Here is a 22735-nt window from a genome sequence, read left to right on the forward strand (position 1 = left end):
CTGGAAAGTAGCTGTCAAGTCAGTGTGGAAACCTAGGGTTTTTAAGTAATAAGGGCGTGTCATAAAAGGGATCATTGTACTATCCTACTGGCTCCTTATCGTGAGCTCTTTATCTCCTGAGGCTTAGGTATTCCCCAGGTAAGCACCCTTGTAGTTGCTTTATTTTCTCCGTTCTCTCTATTCAAGTATACAGAGGTAATGGTCAGGTTCATAGGTCAGGTCCCCTATGAAGTAACCCCTGTGCTTCTTGGTAGTGTTAAATTCACATCGGGACAGACCTGTGGTCTTTCTAACCTTTGATTTTGGCACATAGCAGAGATACAATAAAAGATCTATAAAGAGGAATGTTTTCACCTGACAGTATCCCAAGTGTTGGGGGCCTTTCTCAAACACCTCAGTTTTCCTTAAGAACGTGTTTTGGAGTCTGTCATCTTGACTCTCTTCTGTGCATATCATCACCCAGAGAGCAGGAATTTCCCTGAGCTGTCCAATACCAAGAGTTAGTAATTTATTATCTCCTTTTGTTTATCTTGAGTAGCACCTCTTCAAGTTTATAGTGTGTTCCCCACTGCAGGATTTGAAGACCAAATCTATAGTCACCTTAACCATGCCCTTCATTATTGCTTAGGCTTGAATTTTAGGCCTCTCTACCTGATCTTTGCAGACGGAAGAGTTCCCTTATGTTTCTATCTGCCTGCAGCGGTGCCTGTCTCCTCACTCGCCTCTCTTCTCTCGCGTGGTGCGCTTGGCCCCTCGCTCTGCCCCTTAGGCAGTTCTGTTGGCCTTTTTCTGAGGCGCTGACCAGAACTATTCAAAGTATTTGAGCAGAAGACTTCAGATGTAAGATTTTAACTTCTTTTCATTCCTGCCCGAGGCTTTTTGCATTTATCACCAGGAGCCTGAGAGGGCTGTTAATTGATACTATTGTAGTTAATGTGAAATGCTGCTGTTATTACTCCTATTAGTTTATTATTGCTTTATCCAACTATGCCAACATTTAAAAACAATATTTAAGTCATTCAGAGACATTCAAACAATACCCTCCCCTGAAAAGGGATGGTTGAATTCTTTTCTGAGTGTGGAATCCTGCCCCTTTCCCCTGACATTCCTTTCGTCCTTCCTCTGCCTGCTGTGTCTCTTCACACTCAGGTTTGTGCCCCAGAAGCCAGGAAAAGCAACAGGCGTCCCTTAAGATCTTAGTCAGGCTTTCATTTGGACTCCGAGCGGGATGGGCTGTCATGTCTGGTCTGTCTTTTTTTTTGTTTTCTGATGAACCAATCTCTTGGTACACAAACTGTTGGATACATACTGTTTTAAACACCACCAGAAAGGGTGCTGTTTAAAAACTAGTCAGCATCCTGATGCTTTCACGCACAGACTTACATGGACCCTGCTGGGAAGCGATCCCCTTGATGGTGTTTTGGTGATTTGTACTTTCATGAACCATCTGACTGTCAGCATCCTGTGGACATTCGTATCTGTGCTTCCCTGAGGTGCTCTTTTTCTTATCTTTGCAGATACAGTATATTCAAATATACCTCCATCGCCCTGGTGTCTGTGGGGATATTTATTTGCACTTTCATGTCAGCAAAGCAGGTGGTAAGAATCTGTTCACAAATCATTTCTATTCACTACTTGCCATGGGGGCCCAGGTACTTAATAGTGATACAATAAGTGTAAATGCTTATGTAATACAAGGATTTAAATCTCTGAAAAAGAAGAGTAGAGGGAAATGGGGAACATAAATACTTCCCTGGTATCAAGGCCCCTTGCATAAAGTTCTGGTCTCTGTACCTTGTGTTTTTTCTTATTTCCTAGACTTCCCAGTCCAGCTCAAGTGAGAATGATGGATTCCAGGCATTTGCATGGTGGTTGCTAGGCAAGTACAGTAATTACAGTAAAGCTAATTGCCTCGGCAGTTCTGTTTTCAGAGTTTTCTCCTAAGGGATATGTTTCTTGGCAAGAAGCTTTGCCTAAACAGATTATGCCATGGAAGAGAGAGGCACCTGGGATTATATATCTCTGAACCTTAGTGTTCAAGAAATGAAAAAAAAAATGTCTGTGTTCACGGTAGCATGTTCTACACCATGGGTGTTTTCTTGGTTGCCACTCGTTTAGAAAGAAAAGTCTATGTCTAGTTGCCTATCACACTCTCTGGGAGCAATCCTTAGAGTGCCATCCATTTCTTTATGATCTGTCTGCCGGGCAGAAGCTTCTGCAAAAAGAGGGCACATTACAGCAGTTGACTCTTTAAATTTCCAAGGAACCCATTTCTAAATCATAGATTTATTTTCTTCAGAAGCTGTTCCACACGGCAGTGTTCCCAAACCTGACTGATCATCAGAATTTCCTGGGGAATTTTTTAAAATACAAACATCTCTTTGTTGAATTAATTTAAAAACTCCTATAGCGCTTTGCCCTTGCTGTGTATGGTAGAGAAGGGAAAGTTAGTGATAGCAGTAAGAGATGGAGACTGACCAAATGGGAGAAAAGTAGCAGTGAATGAACTGTGTTCTCCTCGCTTCTTGACTTTGAAACGTCATCCCTGTAGGTTGCTATTCTTACCATAGAAAGATCTTTATGAGCTATTAGAAAGATACTTTATCCAATAAGAAGAACTTGCAAAAGATATGAACATACAATTCATGGGGACAAAATTATTGTTCAGTAAACTTATGTTCCCCTCCCTAGTCTAGTAATCAAAGAAGTGCAAATTGAAACCAAAATGCAGGACCTTTTTATTTTGGTTTACTATGTTGGCAAGATAATAAATGATTCTTCTCATTGCTGCTGAGGGTGCAGTAAGGCAACCATTTTCATATAAACTGTTTGTGGTAAATTGACCCAGCCTTTCTGGGAAAAAAAAATTATGTGTTGCATTTTTACAGTGTCTACAACCTTTGACTCAGTAATCCCCCTTGTGGGAGTTTATCCTAAGGAAATAATCAACATTTTGTTTTAAGATTTATGTACTAGGATATACATTGATTTTAGTGATGAAATAATTGGGAGTAATCTAACCATTCTCCTATTGTGAGACATTAAGCATGGTACATCCACGTGATAGAATAATAGGCACCCATACTTTTGGAAAAATTGTAATGAATGACTCGAAGGAAAATCCAGGAAAAAGATGGTGAAGAAAGCAAGATATAAAATTATATATACATTATGATCCTGTCTTAGCATAAAACATCTACATAAGTATGTGTACAGAGAGGTAGCAAACTATTTAGGACTGGATATTGTGGTTGATTTGTTTCTTTTTAAATTTTGTACATGTTCCGCATTTAGTGTGTAGTATTTGTAGAACTTACTAAATGTTCTTCAAGAAAAGATCTGGAAGTTAGCAAATGTAGGCATCTTGTAACTCAATGTTTGCTTTTTAGGTATTGGGGCACTGACTTTCGCTCTGCTGATGTCAGCAAGGATGGGTATTTTCCAAGAGACTCTGTACAAACAATTCGGGAAGCACTCCAAGGAGGCTTTGTTTTATAATGTAAGCAATTTCTTGAACCCGGGGAAGATGAAAATTACTAAGTTGTTACTGTAGCATGTTATTTCAAATACGATATGCCATCCTTCCGATGTAGTCGAAGGATCAATTTATATCTGGTAAACTGCTTTGGGGCTCACGGACTTTGGCACTTTTAATAGGCTGCCACAGTTCTCTGCACGAGGTGATCATCACCAGTCAGTGTGAACAGAACAGGTCTGCCAACCAGAAACAACCCCAAGGGACAAGGAGACCAGTGTTCCTGTAGATGAAATCAAGTTAAAACCAATATGGAAACCTGAAAAGGGAATAGAAGTTCTCAAAACCCCCATGCCAAGGAAAATATGTGCAGGCAGGCATTTGGGAGAGTTGGGGAGGATGGGGTTTGAGGAGTAAGTCCCTCAGGTGGGCTTCATTCCTTTGATGGAGAGTTTAATTAGTTAATTATATATGCTTTCACTTCTTGTTTGAAACTGCTGATCTAGAGCCACCTCCTCTAACTTTCCTCTTTCTCCTCCCTCTTTCCTGTTGAGATGATGCCCAGCTCCTCAAAGTCACAGTGGTAGCATTGCCTCCAGGTTCAATAACCTCAGGGATTCCTTCCCTGCCAACCTTCTGTACTGAAGTTGCAGACAGGCAGTTTGAGATATTTAATTGGAACTAGAGTATGTGGCTGGGAATTTAAAAAGTAAAGGTACATTCTGTTCAGTTTCTGTGTTTCTTTTAGCACAGCACCTGGTGCATAATTCAGTGCTTGGTAAATGTTTACTGTGATTCCTTCTTATTGTGGTGGTGGTTGGTTGTTGTCAAGCACCTTATCTTTACTTACCTATAGTTTCCCCTTCCTCTGCAATCTCTTTTTATTCTTGTCTTCATTTCTTTTCCCCTGACTTCATATGGTCCTCCAATCTCTTTTCCCACTAGTTTCCTGCACTCCCTAAAATCTGCCTGCACATTTCATATAATTTTTAAATCTGTTATATTTGTTTAACTGTTCTCACAAATAGTAAAATGGGGACTTCACTGGTGATCCAGGGGTTAAGAGTTTGCCTTCCAATGCAAGGGGTGAGGACTTGATCCCTGGTCAGGGAGCTAAGATCCCACATACCTCGTGGCCAAAAAACGACAACATAAAACAGAAGCAGTATTGTAATAAATTCAATAAAAACTTTAAAAATGGTCCACATCAAAAAAAAAATCTTTAAAAAAAATAGTAGAATGTAGCAGATCCTTTGGGCAGAATGAATGTGTGTTTCCATTTCCCATTCCCTTTTGTTGAGGAAGTGATGCTGGCTCTGTTTGTTTTGTGTGTAATGACCATCAGTCTTCATAGGGCAAGAACTGTAATTTGGGGTTGATATCATACCATACAAGGTCAAGTGGTCAGTAGCACTGGATACTTTTAATAAGTCTGACTTGCTTTTCTTGATATTGCTTTGTTAAACAACTTGTAAAACTTTCAATCATTGTAAATAGACACACTAATTCTTCTGTGATGTTTTTGCATTTAAATTTGCATGAAATGTTTCTTTCCCTAGCATGCCCTTCCACTTCCTGGTTTCATCTTCTTGGCTTCTGACATTTATGACCATGCAGTTCTATTCAATAATTCTGGTGAGTTTGGGGTTATCCAAGAATTACCTGACAGTTTCAGAGGCAGAGTCTCAGTTTTACTCTTGACTTGACCACTGCTTTTTTCATGATCTTATCCAAATCATCTGTTCCCCCTGGAAGAAGTCCCCATTCCACCTTCCAGGAATACAGTGCCATTCATCAGTGGTTGCAGCATCAAAAGCTTTTATAGGCACTTCTCGATTATTTGCAAATGAAGTAAGACAATACCTTTAAGTTTTCTGTTTAGCTTTAGAATTTTTGTGTTTGCGTTTGAATGTGGAATGTATGATGTTCTGAGAATGCAAACAAATAGTAATAATACTGCAGTGACTGGAGCCTCGAGAAGTTGGGCTTTTTGACTCCTCTTCATCCCTCTCTGCTGGGAAAGGCAGATCTGCTCACAGATCAGGCCGAGCTGCCTCCAAACAAGGAGGAGCAAAAATGACAACAGGGCTTTTTCCTGGTTACGAGGTACATAGGCAGCAGGAATAAGCAAAATTAGTTCAGATGTCTACAGTGCAAGTTAGCTATTACTTTTTAAAGTGGCTATTTAATGAATTAGCTAATAATTGCCAGTTAATTTGAAAGTAATTACTGATAAATCCGATTATCTACTAAAAGACATAGAGTGTTATACAGACAAATGAATACACAAAGAACAAATAAACATTTTTAAAATTAGGCTTTATGTTGCTCAGACCTAAAATGGTAAGTGTATTTTGTAGAATGACAGTAGGTGCTCAGTAAACATTTGTTTGCCCTCTGGTCATTGTGAAGTTGTGACTGTTCTCTGAGTTTGCAAAGTTGCCTCTCCCACTTTGCCTGCAAAAAAGTGTGATGTTGGTAGCACGTAAGAAAGTTTTTAAGGCTTTTTACTGAGATGTAATTGACATATGGCTGATTTTTGATGCAGTGGTTTTTAAGGTCTCTTAGAGTCCCCACATAGCAAAGGGCTATTGAAATAAGCACATTATCAAATTCCCTGAGATTGATATTGATTTAGTTATTAGAATGCTCCTTCTAAAAGTCACAGGGATGGGTATTTTTATAAAATTTTTTTAAGGTCTGCCTTCAACTTCTTTAGAATCATCCCTAAGTTAAGTATACATTTTTTTCTCTTGCTTAAGTGTCTCAGATGAACCTGTTATCCTTGAATTTTCTAAGGGAACTGAACATCCATCTAAATACTTGATGTCATGCTGGTTGTCTTCCCCCAGCAAATTGATACAGCGAATCTCTAAAGTTATTAAATAGTAATACTGTTTGTTAACTTTCTTTTCATTTCAGTACTTGCTAAATGTTTCAAAGACAATAGAAAACCAAATTATCGGGATTTCCCACTAGTCCAGACACACAATTTAAAAAGTTACTTATATATATATATATGAATTTTTTTTTTTTTGCAAAAGAAAATTGATGTTCATTTACTAACCAGATCTCAACATCACTTTGTTAGACCTTCCTCAGTTGTGCTATATAATTCAAGCCCCCCAAACAATTTAGCCATGTAAAAAAACTGACCCTTCAAGGATTACTATGTCCTCGTTCTGTTTGATCTTGGATATTTTATTTCCTTCCACGTATTTACTGTGCAAGCTTCATTATGTAAAACTAACATAAGAATGTATTTAAAGGAAGGAAAGTTACAGTTCAGTCACCGTGCACAGGAGCTAATTTCATCTTAGCAGTTTCCTCCCTGATATTGTTTACATATATTCTCACGTGGTCATAATCCTTGTGCAAATATAATTTTATACTTTTTCACTTTCATTCTGAGTTTTTTACGTGACTATATATAATCTTTATGATTTTTTTTAATCAAGTGTATAACACCACATCTGGTTAAAGTACCTTTGCTTACATAGTCCTTGTTCTGTCATTGGACATTTAGATTGATTCAGAGTTTTTCCTTATTGTAAATATGACTGTAAAATATATAGAACTTTTTTTCTTTCGAATTAACTAGGATTAATTCCTAACAATAAGAAGCAACACTTTTATGGCCCCTTAATACATACTATGAAATTGATTTTTGAAACGTCAGTTTATACTATCACCCACTGAATGGCTGCTCGCTCCACTGCCACCTTGCCAGGTTAGGATATTATTTATAAATGTTTAATTCCTAACTTAATAGATCTAGAAGGGTACAGCCTTGTATAATTTAGAATTCTTTGGTTACTAGTAGGATTGAATGTATTTCTAAATGACATTTAGTCTCTCATCTAAATGTTGTCTCTCATCTTGTGTTAACCATCAGTTAAGACCATATCATTTTGAACTTCTCTGTGTTGCAGTTTTTCTTTGTAAAGTGGGGTCCTATTCAGGTGAATGGTAGAGAGTTTATTTTAAAATTAAAATAATTATAATTAGTTTTAAGAAACCAATGTAATGACTCTTGAGCTAATGTACCCTGGAATCAAGGTGTGTAAAGTGGTGTATGATCCAAATCAATTTGCAAGAGAAGTAATGTTGCTATTTCCTTATGTTCATCTGTGTTACTTTGTTCAAAAAGATGAAAACATAAGCTGCCTCTCTCCTCTTCATCTTTGCAGAATTATATCAGGTTCCAGTCCTTGGTGTGACGGTGCCCATCATGTGGTTCTACCTCCTCATGAACGTCATCACTCAGTATCCTTTGCACTCCTTTGCCATATGGTCTTCGCTGTGTTATTTTGGCGTAGGAACATTTATTCTTTTCTTCTAATGGTGCAGTGACGTGAGTTTTGTTTTTGCCTTGATCTATTCAGCAGTAACCAGGAGACAGACAGGCCCATCCAGTGAACTGCTTTGCGGGGCACCGTGAAGGAAAAGCTCTGGGTGGAGGTGTAGAAATCAGTGGGTAATTAAGAATTAGCATATGACAGAAATGCTCTGTGATTTCTACCTGGAGTTTTCCAGTATCCTAGGATATTTCACAAGCGGCCATAAAATTCTGCAAGAAATTTCAAAGTAACTAAAACCTAATTTTTAAAATGGCTCTTTTGAACCACCATAAGTCCATTATAAAAATCATTGAGTTTTGAAACAATGAAACAGATTGAGATTGACCTCATTCCTCTGACATCACCTCTTACGGTTGCCCTACAGAGTTCCTTTTTGGAGGAGGTGTAACCTCCCATCATTACTTGGGAGGCGACCTGCACTGTAAACTGTGGAAAGAATCCAAAATAAGAATAATAGGTTTTCAAGCAGTTTCAAATTAGGATCCACAAATGGAAAGGCAGGACAGGAATTCTGCAGGATGTTCTACCGAGGAGGAGCCTCAGGGCAGGCATAGCCGACCCCCGTGTTTTCTGGTTCCTAGAATATGAACACTGAAGCCAAGAACCTTGCCAGAAGGTTCTGCCACTGATCTCTGGGTTGTCTACAGAAAACCACCTTAACCCCGCCCCTCCAGGTACGTGTGCATCCGGGGCGTCTTCATCCTCACCACGGAATGCGCCTCCCTCACCGTCACCCTCGTCGTGACTCTACGCAAGTTCGTGAGCCTCATCTTCTCCATCTTGTACTTCCAGAACCCTTTCACTCTGTGGCATTGGCTGGGCACCTTGTTTGTCTTCGTTGGGACCCTAATGTACACAGAGGTGTGGAACAACCTGGGGACCACCAAAGGCCAGCCTCAGAAGGAGGACAAGAAGAACTGAGGCCTGCCTGGAGTAGAGACCAGAGGCTAGTGAGCTGGGGTCTGGCCACCATTTCACCTTGGTTAATGCTGAATTACCCCCCGTGTATCAGAGGATCGTCAGAAGGAGGAATTTCTCTGATTTCTCATGACTACACAGAGCGACATTTGTGGACCCTGAATAGAAGCCCCTCAACCCTGAAACAGCAAAAAGAGCAGTTCTCCACTACTGAACAGCCTATCCATTTGTTATTTCTGTTTTGTTTATCAAAGTATTTAGCACTATACTTGTTTATTGAAATCTGAGTCCCCAGAGCTACTAGTTTTACATCCATGGTCTCGGACAAGATTGCCCCGTTCTGTTGATTCTCTGCTGTAACAGTCATTATCCTCCTGTGGCCTTTCCCCTTGTTCCGTCACCCTGCCACCCACAGCAGCACTTTTCAGTCAGACGCTCCAGGCACCTCCACCAGGAACAACTGAGTGGCCGAGTGGACTGAGGCACTGGTGATACTGGGGCTGGGCTTTCTCCTGTGTGTTGGGGAAGAAGCAAGTATCCCTGTGTGCACTGTGACCCTGGGGCAGGACTGGTGGGAATCCTTTCCCAAGTTTTTCCATTTTTTGTTTCTGTGCAGAAGTCGTATGCTTTCACGCCTTTTGCTTTCTGTGCTTAGAACAAAGTGCAGCATCTCTCTGGCGCAGTGCTAGTAAGAAAAAAAGGTTGTGCATGAATTGGGAAAGAGAGACTTTTTCTCTCCGTCTTCTGTTTTCTGAGTCATTAGCCTCGAGCTGAGAGGGTGACGCCAGGATGGCCCAGGAGAAACTGGCCCTGGGGAGGGGGCACCCAGAGGACCACGGCTCCCCTGCTAGACCCAGCCAGGCACTCAGGGCTGGTTCCACATGGGGGAGGTTAGGTCTTTGGAATGCTTCTTAACCAGAGAAGTTCAGCTCTGCCTGGCAACTTTGATAGAGTTATGACCAGTCAGGCTGATGAGTAAACCAATGTATTCAGTGGGTGTAGGTGTGGTGTATCAGTCAAGCCAAATCACAAAATAAGGTATCTTAATGTTCTTGATGGATATGGGTGTGTGTGTGTTTTATTCAATGTAGAAACATGCCCCCCTTTTGCTAATCATTTTTCAAAGGTCTGGTTTTCCTCCCGTGGGATGATTTTGAGAAAGAGGAACAGTGTCAGGGTGGCATGTGTCGGTGTGTGTGTACTCTTCTGTGGTTTGTGATCACTCGGGAGGAGGGGAGAGCACGAAAGTCAGTGTTTTTGTTTCGTTGTCCTTCACTCAGTCCGGACCTTCACTGCCTCACCCAGGTACGTGCTCTGAAGGCCGTCAGACTTACCAGCCTGTCTTTTTGCACACAGAGGCTTCTCCTTCTGCACTGGGATCAGATTGTGTTCTTAAATCGAGATTTGGCTCTCCGGGTCTCTTGAGCTCACCCAGGGTGTGGGGTGTTTATTCCACTATCTGGAGCTATTCTCTGATGGGGTCTAAGTGCCGTAGAACCACTGGGTTGCCTTGGGGAAGTCACTTAGGCTGCTCGGGTTTTTTGTCACATAAAATGTTGATACTGTTTCTCCTAACTCACAGGGTTTTGAGATCGATTTGTTGTTCTGGACATTGACAGCTGTTCAGTGCCAGTGAAGGTCTTTACTAAAAGATGCTGACTTAGGTGTGGACTTGTTCATGGACTCAAAGGTACTTTGAAATATGTAGAGTTCCTCAGACTAATGGTGCTATAAATACCATGTGTTAAATATCCTCTTAAAAACAAGAACAACAAAAGCTACTTTTCTTATTGTTTAATAGAAGAACCCGTCCCCAGGGGCTATTTGATGGCTGCATATCTGGAGTCTTGACAGGATAACTCTTAACAGGATAGAGCCTTACATGACATACTATCACTTTTTTTATGTTGATGGGAAATACTGCAATTTTTAGTTACTGAAACAGTGTTGATGTACACAGACAGCATTTAACTGGGTCCATAAGGTTTTAGATTCTGGCTTTAGAGAGTGTTCCTCTCAGTCTGAACACTTCTGCTGGTCTTATTAACAGGAGGATGTGTATGGACAGAGTAGGGCACTCATGCAAGGGATGAAGAACAGAATGTCAGAAATGCCCTGGGAATTGTTTTTTTTTTCCTCTAGTAGTTGGAAATAAGGTAATCAGTCTAACAGACACTAGTTAATACTTTCTTTAAACAATTTTTCCCCCTTGGTTATTTTTCAATCCAAGTTGAAACTGATTTCAATCCCTGTAAAAAAGGGCAAATAAACCATTTTGTAGAGGGTCAGACTCATCCCTAACTGGAGGAGAAATGTCTATTAAATGCTACTCCTCTTTCTCTGGGTCAAGACTATGTAATTTTGTGCCCCAGAGAAAGAGGGTATAGTTTGTTTACAAAAGAGATTGGTGTTTAAGGCATCTAAAACCCTACCGTTAGAGCAAAGATCAAATAGCAGATGACTAGCCAGAAAATAGTGTGTGTGTGTGTGTATGTACACCTGTGTACCCACTTCACAGCTTGACCAGAGTCATAAGTGAGGTACCAGGAGAAAATGGGGGATACTTGAATTGTTCTATTTAATGTCTACAAATCCTTTACCACAGTTCTATTGTCATATTATAAATGCTTTTTCATTTTTTATTAGGAATTTATTTTTGATCTTTTATTTTCTTTTTCATCCAACTAAAACTGTTAAATGCATTTGATAAGTTTCTGTCACGTTCTAAAGTATTTAGACACAATCCAAGCAGTTTTTCCCTTCTTCCTGCCCACTTCTCCAAAATGAGTACAGTACTTCAGTCTGGTCCTTGCATCAAGTGAGAAAAAACCATGAAAGCTGAGTTCACCTGTGCCTCCCCAACCAAACCCCTTCCATGCTTCTGGGAAGATGACCTGATATTTTTTAAGGATTCTAATAAATATCTTGTGGTCATTCCCTGAGCACCTTTCCTCCCTTCTGCATATTTTTTCACTTCCTAACTCCCACCTCCCGTTTCTTCAGCAGCCTCTGGTCACTGGTGTAGTTTTCTACTGAGCAGCACCTATAATCTTGTATTGTTTATGCCTCTATTCTTTGGGGCCTCGGGTGTTTTTTTGTGAATTTTTACAGGGTATGCATATCTGTGTAGTGTGTATTTTGTTACACATTGTTTCAAGCACTGATACTAGGGGTGTGTGTCCATAAGGATGCAAATATCTGGCAGAGTATATGAATGTATGTGTAGAGGAATATGAACATGAAGGGTTAATGTAAAAATGTTTATGTTCTGCTACAGCTCATAGTGGGACTGAGAATCCTTACTATGTTCCTGTCTGTATTTGGAAAGCAGTAATATCTGTATTTTGCTCATTTTACCCTCTCTCTAGCTGACTTCACTCTGCGCCAGAGGCCTGTGGTGAGGGGAGGTGGAAAGCTTTAGGTCAGGAGTAATTGTAAACAAATGAATTAGCTCTGGGCTGGTGGACATGCTCATTGGTGGACCAGCTGGCATATAAGACAATGTAGCAAAGACCTGAGCATCTCCACAGATGCATACTGAGAGGCACCCCAACATAGAGATCTGAAATCAAGATCCTACATTTGTTGTCGTTTCTCTTTGGCTAGGAGTAAAAAGAATTATGAGCATTTTGGTCTCAATAACTTTATTCTGAAAAATGTGCATGGAACCTACCTGTGGCAGTTCAGTCTTAGGTTGAAAGAACTGTCAATGTAGATAAAATCCATTTTTATTACAGATGCGTGACCTTTGAAAATGAGTATAAACAACATCAGTAAAATAGCTAGTCATAGCATCGGAATATGTTCAGTGTGTACCAGGCTGGGGTGGGAGACTCTGTAGTGTGCTGTCTTTCTAGCAGCTTCCTTACAGTGGACATTGTAGAGAAGGGAAGGACCAGGGTCTGACATGCAGGGTCTGACTTGCATCCCATGAATAAATAAATCCTTGCCAAGATCTCTTATTCCCTCAAGTTTCTGAGAAACCTTCTAATGGTTCCGGATACCTGTTCCCACTCTTCATCAGTTGATGAGCAAGAAAGCAAATAAGGTGAAACATTCTTAAGATTCTAAGCCAGAGAAGGAAAGGAGGATACACACCAGGAGCTGTTAGGGGTTCAGCTTTTTGCTCTTCCGTTGCCTGGTGGGAGGAGGGCAGAGCATTACATATTTAGCACCTTCCATCGTTTGATGTTCAGTGCAAGGAGATGCCCTCAGGGTACCATTAAAGATGCTTAAAAGTTTTTGGAGTAGGCTGCCTGGGGTGACCCTTATATCTCCAAAGCTGGTATAGTTGGTTTGCATCGGCTGATGCCTGGAGCTTGTTGTCTTTTTGTCTCCTCAGTATCATACTGAGACACTCCTCTGAGCTTTACTACTTAAATCACTAAGTATCCTACAAAATGTCCTCAATTTCAATCAGGTAAGGCAAGCTGCGAGGCTACCAGAGATAGGTGCGGGGGGGGGGGGGGGGGGGGGACAGCTTGGTCTACATTTGGAAGAAATAAGACCCATAGTTTTTAAGGAAAAAGTTGTAATAATTCTTTGGCACATTGAATTATTTATAGTTTCTAAGATGTAAAGAAGACTCCCCTGAACCGAGAGAAGCAGTAGTTATTCCCCAATGCAATAAAAATGTCTTTGTGTATCACTTGCAATCACAAGTCATTTCTATGCTAGTTGCTTTTGTTCCAGAGAATGTCATCACCCTCCAAAAATGAGGATGATTTTTAAAGTAGGATTTCGTAACAGATTATGTGTTGTGGGGCTGGGGAGGGTTGATAGGGATTTGATTTATCCAGCCTCTGAGCTCTTCATTCATATTGCAATTTAAGAACAAAGATTAGGGGAGGAGGTGACTAGATGGCAGTAGAGTATGTAGAACAGCTAAGACATTAGTGAGTATTCAGATTTTGAGCTGTGTAAATATCAAATGTCGGCTTCCAGCCTTATGAGTTATTTGAGCAGGGAGTTAAGGAGGAAAGGGAGATTTTTGTGAATAAAATATTTTGCCAAACAAATTGAATGAGTCTTTTTACCATTATTTCTCATAAAGAGCAATTTTCTACCTTCAGAAACAACTCATCAGACACCTGGTTTTTATCTTGAATTGTATAATCATTGTTTCTTAATAAAAGTGATAAATTTCTTGCAGGTGTTTCCAATCACCATTACCTTTCAAGTGCTTGTGTGCAGTTTCAAAAGCTCTACACTTTTTGCCTTGTATACTGGTGGGATGTTTTACTACACACAATCGTAAGCAACCTGTCTCCTAATGCCTGGCAGCTGGATCAATCCCAAAACACTTCTCGCGCTACAGGTCAGTTTCTACTTCAGAAATTTAAAGAGGATCGGCTTACTTTGGGAGATTTTAGAGGTTCATGGCAGTAAGTTTCTGTAGCAAATCTCTCAAAACCTCTTTGCCTTAATAGAAACGTATTGATTTTTGTAATGTCGCAATGGCCAGCTCTCTTCATCTTCCATCTGTTGCCTTTAAATGAATCTCAATGTGAAAGCGACTTTAAAGCAGTTTACCACACCCAATCTTTTTTTTTTTATTGCAGTATAGTTGATTTATAATAATAGTTTCAGGTGTACAACATAGTGACTCAAAAGTTTTATAGATTACACTACATTTATAGTTATTATAAAATACTGGCTATATTCCCTGTGCTGTATAATATATCCTTGTAGCTTGTTTACTTTATATATATATTTTTTATCTATATCTGTATCTCTTAATCCTTTACCCCTATCTTGCCCTTCCCTCCTCCCTCTCCCGACTGATAACCGCTAGTTTGTTCTATATATCTATGAGTCTGTTCCTTTTTTGTTATATTCACTAGTTTTATTTTTTAGATTTCATAGATAAGTGATAACGTACAGTATTTATCTTTCTCTGCCTGACTTATTTCACTAAGCATAACGCCCTCCAGGTCCATCCATGTTGTTGCAAGTGTCAAAATTTCATTCTTTTGTTTGGCTGAGTACTGTTCCATTGTATATGTACAAATCTTTATCCGTTCATCAGTTGATGGGCACTTAGGTTGCTTCCATGTCTTGGCTATTGTAAATAATGCTGCTATGAACATTATTAATGTTTTCATTTTCTTTGGTTATATACCCAGGAGTGAAATTGCTGGATCATAAGGTAGTTCTATTTTTAGTTTTTGAGAAACGTCTATACTGTTTTCCACAGCGGCTGCACCAATTTACGTTCCCACCAACAGTGTATGAGGGTTCCCTTTTCTCCACATCCTCACCAACATTTGTTTTTTATGGTCTTTTTGATGATAGCCCTTCTGACGAATGAGAAGAAATATCTCATTGTGGTTTTTGATTTCCATTTCTCTGATGATTAGTGATGTTGACCATCTTTTGATGTGCCTGTTGGCCATTTGTATGTCTTCTTTGGAAAAATGTCTATCAGGTCTTCTGCCCATTTTTAATTGGGTTCTTTGTTTCTTGATATTGAGTTGTATGAGCTGTTTCTATATTTTGGATATTAACCCCTTATCAGTCTTATCATTTGCAAATATCTTCTCCCATTCAGTAGGTTGTCTTTTTGTTTCATTGATGGTTTCCTTTGCTGTGCAAAAGCTTTTAATTTTTGCTTTTGTTTCCTTTGCCCTAGGACACGGATTCAAAAAAATATTGCTATGATTGATGTGAAAGTGTTCTATATATGTTCTCTTCTTTTTGGTTTTCATTCTTACATTTAAGTCTTTAATCCATTTTGAATCTATTTTTGTATATGGTGTTAGAGACTGTTCTAATTTCATTCTTTTACATGTAGCTGTCAAGTTTTCACACCCACTTTTATTTTTCTTTTTTAAGGACTTTTATTGAGATGTAATTGACATACAATAAACTGTATATATTTAAAGTGTACAGTTTTATATATTTTTTCTCATTAGTAATGTATATATGGCAATCCCAATCTCCCAATTCATCCCCCCATCCCCCCACCCCCCTTGGTGTCCATATGTTTGTTCTCTACATCTGTGTCTCTATTTCTGCCTTGCAAACTGGTTGATCTGTACCTTTTTGTTATATTCCTCATATATGCATTACTACATGATATTTGTTTTTCTCTTTCTGACTTACTTCACTCTTTATGACAGTCTCTAGGTCCATCCATGTCTCTACAAACATCCCAATTTCATTACTTTTTATAGCTGAGTAATATTCCATTGTATATATGTACAACATCTTCCTTATCCATTCATCTGTTGATGGACATTTAGGTTGCTTCCATGTCCTGGCTGTTGTAAATATTGCTGCAGTGAACATTGGGGTGCATGGGTCTTTTTGAATTATGGTTTTCTCTGGGTATATGCCCAGTAGTGGGATTGCTGGGTCATATGGTAATTCCATTTTTAGTTTTTCAAGGAACCTCCATACTGTTCTCCATAGTGGCTGTATCAATTTACATATCCACCAACAGTGCAAGAGGGTTCCCTTTTCTCCACACTCTCTCCATCATTTATTGTTTGTAGATTTCCTGATGATGCCCATTCTGACCAGTGTGAGGTGATACCTCATTGTCATTTTGATTTGCATTTCTCTAATAATTAGTGATGTTGAGCAGCTTTTCATGTGCCTCTTGGCCATCTGTATGTCTTCTTTGGAGAAATGCCTATTTAGCTTTTCTGCCCATTTTTTGATTGGGTTGTTTGGTTTTTTGTTTTTGATATTGAGCTGCATGAACTGTTTATATGTTTTGGAGATTAATCCTTTGTCTGTTGATCCGTTTGCAAATATTTTCTCCCTTTCTAAGGGTTGTCTTTTCATCTTGCTTATAGTTTCCTTTGCTGTACAAAAGCTTTTAAGTTTCATTAGGTCCCATTTGTTTATTTTTGGTTTTATTTCTATTACTCTAGGAGGTGTGTCAAAAAAGATCTTGCTGTGATTTATGTCAGAGAGTGTTCTTCCTCTGTTTTTCTCTAGGAGTTTTATAGTGTCTGGCCTTACATTTAGCTCTTTAATCCATTTTGAGTTTATTTTTGTGTATGGTGTTAGGGAGGGTTCTAATTTCATTCTTTTACATGTAGCTGTCCCAGCACCACTTATTGAAGAGACTGCCTTTTCTCCATTGTATATCCTTGCCACCTTTGTCATAGATTAGTTGACCATAGTTTATCTTTGGGCTTTCTATCCTGTTCCATTGAACTATATTTCTGTTTTTGTGCCAGTACCATATTGTCTTGATTACTGTAGCTTTGTAGTATAGTCTGAAGTCAGGGAATCTGATTCTTCCAACTCCGTTTTTTTTCTTCAAGATTGCTTTAGCTATTCGGGTTCTAATGTGTCTCCATACAAATTTTAGAATTTTTGTTCTAGTTCTGTAAAAAATGCCATTGGTAATTTGATAAGGATTGCATTGAATCTGTAGATTGCTTTGGGTAGTATAGTCATTTTCACAATGTTGATTCTTTCAATCCAAGAACATGGTATGTCTCTCCATCTGTTTGTGTCGTCTTTGATTTCTTTCATCAGTGTCTTACAGTTTTCTGATTACAGGTCTTTTACCTCCTTAGTTAGGTTTATTCCTAGGTATTTTATTCTTTTTGTTGCAATGGTGAATGAGATTGTTTCCTTAATTTCTCTTTCTGATCTTTCATTGTTAGTGTATAGGAATGCAGGAGATTGTGTGTTAATTTTGCATCCTGCAACTTTACCAAAATCATTGCTTAGTTCAAGTAGTTTTCTGGTGGCATCTTTAGGATTTTCTATGTATAGTATCATGTCATCTGCAAATAGTGACAGTTTTACTTCTTTTCCAATTTGGATTCCTTTTCTTTCTTTTTCATCTCTGATTACTCTGGCAAGGACTTCCAAAACTATGTTGAATTGTAGTGGTGAGAGTGGACATCCTTGTCTTGTTCCTGATCTTAGAGGGAATGCTTTCAGTTTTTCACCATTGAGAATGATGTTTGCTGTAGGTATGTCATATATGGCCTTTATTATGTTGAGGTAGGTTCCCTTTGTGCTCACTTTCTGGATAGTTTTTATCATAAATGGTGTTGAATTTTGTCAAAAGCTTTCTCTGTATCTATTGCGATGATCATATGGTTTTTATCCTTCAGTTTGTTAATATGGTATATCACATTGATTGATTTGCATTGATATATTGAAGAATCCTTGCATCCCTGAGATAAATCCCACTTGATCATGGTATATGATCCTTTTAATGTGTTGTTGGATTCTGTTTGCTAGAATTGATAATGAACATTATCAATTCAACTTCATTACTGATACTGTTCATATTTCTAGTTCTTCATGGTTCAGTCTTGGGAGATTGTATGTTACTAGGTATTTGTGTTTCTTGTAGGTTGTCCATTTTATTGGCATGTAGTTGTTCACAGTAATCTCTTATGATCCTTTGTATTTTGTAGTTTTGGTTATAATTTCTCTTTTTTCATTTCTGATTTTATTGACTTGATGAGTACAGCTAGAGGTTTGTTACTTTTGTTTCTTATCTTTTCAAAAAACCAGCTCTTTCATTGTTATTTTCTATTGTTTTTTTAGTCTTTATTTCATTTATTTCTGCTCTGATCTTAATGATTGCTTTCCTTCTACTAACTTTGTGTTTTATTTGTCCTTATTTTTCTAGTTCGTTTAGGTATAAAGATAGGTTGTTTGAGATTTTTCTTGTTTCCTGAGATAAGCTTGTATCACTATAAGCTTCCCTCTTAGAATTGCTTTTGCTCTGTCCAGTAGGTTTTAAATCTTTGTGTTTTCATTTTAATTTGCCTCCAGGTATTTTTAATTTCTTCTCTGATTTCTTCAGTAATGCACTGATTGTTTAGTAGCATATTGTTTAGCCTCCATGTGTTTATGGGTTTTGCGGTGTTTTTTCTTGTATTTGATTTCTAGTATCAAAGCATTGTGGTTGGAAAAGAGGCTTGATAATGGTTTCAGTTTCTTAAATTTACTGAGGCTTGTTTTGTGGCCTAGCCTGTGATTTTTCCTGGAAATTGTAAAATATGCACTTGAAGGTGTAGTCAGCTGCTTTTTCTATATATATCTATTAAGTCTATCTGGTCTAATGTGTCATTTAAGGCCAGTATTTCCATGTTGATTTTCTGTCTGGATGACCTGTCCATTGATGTAAGAAGGGTATGTTACTACCATTATTGTGTTACTGTATATTTCTCCTTTTATGTCTGTTAATATTTGCTTTATGTATTTAGGTGTTCAGATGTTGGATGCATATATATTTACAATTGTTATTCTTCTTGGATTGATACCTGGATCATTGTGTAATGTCCTTCTTTGTCCCTTATAATGATCTTTGTTTGTCTATTTTGTCTCAGATTAAGTATTGCTACCCCAGTTTTCTTTTGATTTCCATTTGCACTGTAGTAATATTTTCCATCCCCTTATTTTCAGTCTGTGTGTACCTTTATATCTAAAGTGAGTCTCTTTTAGGCAGCATATATACAGATCTTATTTTTGTATCCATTGAGCCACTCTATGTCTTGTGATTGAGCATTTATTCCATTTCATTTAAGGTAATTATTGATATGCATGTACTTTATTGTAGTTCTTCTTTGTTCCTTCTTTTGTTCTCTTCCCTTGTGATGATGACTGTCTTTAGTGTTATGTTTGGATTCCTTCCTTATGTTTGTGCATGTACTACAGAGTTTTGGTTTGTGGTTACCATTAGGTGTATGAATGTATAAGTGTATGTCTGTGTGTGTGTACACATACATATGATTAAGTTGTTGATTTCTTAATTTTAAACACATCTTAATAACCCTGCATTTTTACTCTTGTCTGTTTTGTATATCCCTTAACTGCTTATTGTGGATATATTTTGCTACTTTTGTCTTTTAACCTTCCTACTAGCTTTGTATGTGGTTGATTTACTAACTTTACTGTATATTTGCCTTTACTGATGACCTTTTTCCTTTCTTGATTTTCATGTTGCCCTTTGCTTTTTGCTTAGAGAAGTCCCTGTAACATTTCTTGTAAAGCTGGTTTGGTGGTACTGAACTCTTTTATTTTTTGCTTATCTGTAAAACTTTTGATCTCTCCATCAAATCTGAATGAGAGCCTTGCTAAGTAGAGTATTCTTGGTTGTAGGTTTTTCCCTTTCATCACTTTAATTATATCTTGCCACTGCTTCTGGCCTACAGAGTTTCTGCTAAAAAGTCAGCCTTATGGGAATTCCCTTGTACATAAATTGCTGCTTTTCCCTTGCAACTCTCTATCTTTAATTTTTGCCATTTTAAGTGTGGTCTTCTTTGAGTTGCTCCTGTTTGGGATTCTCTGTGCTTCCTGGACTTGCATGTCTGTTTCCTAGGTTAGGGATATTTTCAGCTATTATTGATTCAAATATGTTCTCTGCCTGTTCTCTTTCTCCTTCTTCGGAGGCCTCCATAATGCAAATGTTAGTATGCTGATGATGTCCCAGAGGTCTCTTAAACAGTCCTCATTTCTTTTTATTCTTTTTGCTGCTCAGCCTTAGTGATTTCCACTACTGTCTTCCGGCTCACTGATCCATTCCTGTGTATCATTTAGTCATCTGTTGATTCCTTCTAGTGTATTTTTTTCATTTCAGTTACTGTATTCTTCATCTGCTTTGTTCTGTATATTTTCTAACTCTTTGTTAAAAACTTAAAACTTTTCACTTGGTACTCTCAAGTTCTTTGATTATCATTATAATCCTTACCTTGAACTCTTTCTCAGGTACATTGCTTATCAATACTTCACTTAGTTCTTCTGGGGTTTTTATCTTATTCCTTTGTTTGGAACATTTTCCTCTGTCATTTTGCCCAACTTGCTGTTTTTATTTCAATGAATATGGCAGGTTGGTTATGTTTCCTGACCTTGGAGAAGTGTAGGAGACTTCCTGTGAGTCCGAGCAGTCACTCCTCTCTGGTCAGCAGAGCTATATGCTCTAGCAGTGCCCCCTGTGAGGGCTGCTTGGGTCCTTCTGTTGTGGTGGGCTGACTACTGTGAGAAGTCTGGTAGGCATGGCTTGCTTCCACTCTGGTTGGTTGCCAGGCCCTGCCACATGTGGAGGCTGCTGGCCAAAGGTTGTCAGGGCCAGGTCATGATGCAGCTGGCTGTGAAACCCCTGAGAGCCCCAGGGCTAATGCTGGCACACTGGAGTGGGTTCAAGGTCAAGGAGATCTCAGAACTGATGCCTGCCCACCAGTGGGTGAAGTCAGATCCTGGGGCTAGGTCCAGCCAACTGGTGGGCAGAGTTGGGTCCTGGAGTCTGGCTGCAGAGCTGTGGGTGTCCCAAAGCTTGGGCTAGCCTGCTGGTAGGTGGGGCCAGGGCCTAGCAGGTCCCAGAGCTTTTGTCTGCCTGCTGCTGGTAGATGAAACTGGTCCTGAAACTACAGCAGGCTTGCTAGTGGGTGAGGCAAGAGCTCAGGCAGTTCTGAGTCTAGTGCCTGTGCACATGTGTGTGGGACTGGGTCCTGGGCCCTCTGGTGGGCAGGGCTGTGTTCCTTCCCAGTTAGATGCGTGGCCTGAGGTGTCCCAGTACTGTGCCTACAGGTTGGTGGGTGGGTGTGAGGCTGGATTCTGAGGCTGAAAAGCTAGAGGGAGGATTGCAGGATGGTGTTTGCCAGCAGCAGTGTCCACATGGTAGAAAGAGCTCCCCCAGATGGCTGCTGCCAGTGTCTTTCTCCCCAGGGTAAGCTCCAGTTGCCTCTTGCCTCTCCAGGAGACTCTCCAAGATCAGCAGGAATGTCTGCCCATTTCAAATTACTGCTTCTGCCCTGGGTCCCAGAGCATGTGAGATTTTGTGCGTGCCCTTTAAAAGTGCAGTCTCTATTTCCGACCACCCATTGGGTCTCCCAAAAGTAAGCCCCACTGGCCTTCAAAGCCAAACATTCTGGGGACTTATCTTTCCAGTGTGGGACCACCAGGGTGTGGAGCCCTGTATGTTGCTCACATCCCTTGCTCCTTCAGGAGAACCTCTGCAATTGTAATTATTCTCCCATTTGTGGATTGCCTACCCAGGGGTATGGATCTTGATTATACTGCAGCTCCACCCCTCCTACCCATCTCATTGTTCCTTCTATATCTCTTTAGTTGTAGATCTTTTTTGGTAGGTTCCAGTCTTTTTCATTGATAGTTCTGTAAATTGTTTTAATTTTGATGTACCTATGAGAGCAGGTGAGCTTAGGGTCTTTCTACTCTGCCATCTTGAGCCTTTTCCCCAGTCTGTTTTTAATTATGTTATTCAGTGACCCCCTAAGTACAGAACACTATAAGAAAAAACAAATAGGAGATTTTGCACTAAATATAGCATAATTAAAATTCATTTCTTTAAGAATCACAGCATAGACGGGGAGGTAAATGGCAGAGTAAAGGGAGGTGAGCTCATCTCTCCTCATGAGAACACCAAAATCACAACTAACTGCTGGACCCTTATCAATAAAAAAAACACTGGAACATACCCAAAACGCTACACTACATCCAAAGACAAAGAGGAAGCTGCATCGAGGTAGTAGGAGGGACGTAATCATAATAAAAGCAAATCCCATACCCACCAGGTAGGCTACCCACAAACTGGAAAATAATTATATTGCAGAAGCTCTGCCACAGGAGTGAAACTTCTGAGTCCCATGTTGAGCTCCCCAGGCCGAGGGTCTGGCATCAGGAGAAAGAGACACCAGAGCATCTGCTTTGAAGGTCAATGAGATTTGGTTACAGGAATTCCATAGGACTAGGGGAAACAGAAACCCCACTCTTGCAGGGTGCACACAGGGTTTCATGTGCACCAGGACCCAGGGGAAAAAGCAGTGACCTCAGAAGATCCTGGCCCAACCTACCTGCTGGTATTGGAGGGTCTCCTGTGGAGGGGAAGGGCTGCTTAACTCATTGTGGGGACAAGGACACAGGTGGCAGTAGTTTTGGGAAGTGTTCACTGGAATGAGTCCTCCTGGAAGCCACCATTTTCTCACCAAGTCCTGGCCCCACCCAACATCCTGTAGTCTCCAATGCTGGAGTGCCTCAG

General features: G+C 39.6%; 1 protein-coding gene across 1 annotated transcript in view; it reads left to right on the forward strand.

The window, feature by feature from the left end:
* Positions 1 to 9923, forward strand: part of SLC35B4 (solute carrier family 35 member B4) — a 30178-nt gene extending 20255 nt beyond the window's left edge. Inside the window, exons 5-10 of the mRNA XM_057733146.1 lie at positions 1518 to 1599; positions 1819 to 1879; positions 3390 to 3499; positions 5035 to 5110; positions 7666 to 7741; positions 8511 to 9923. Of these exons, the coding sequence (XP_057589129.1) occupies positions 1518 to 1599; positions 1819 to 1879; positions 3390 to 3499; positions 5035 to 5110; positions 7666 to 7741; positions 8511 to 8757 (652 nt within the window). The 3' untranslated portion in view covers positions 8758 to 9923. The remainder of the gene's footprint in view (positions 1 to 1517; positions 1600 to 1818; positions 1880 to 3389; positions 3500 to 5034; positions 5111 to 7665; positions 7742 to 8510) is intronic.
* The last annotated feature ends 12812 nt before the right edge of the window (positions 9924 to 22735 follow it).

The sequence above is a fragment of the Hippopotamus amphibius genome, chromosome 4, assembly GCF_030028045.1.
Source record: "Hippopotamus amphibius kiboko isolate mHipAmp2 chromosome 4, mHipAmp2.hap2, whole genome shotgun sequence".
Classification (NCBI taxonomy): Eukaryota; Metazoa; Chordata; class Mammalia; order Artiodactyla; family Hippopotamidae; genus Hippopotamus; species Hippopotamus amphibius.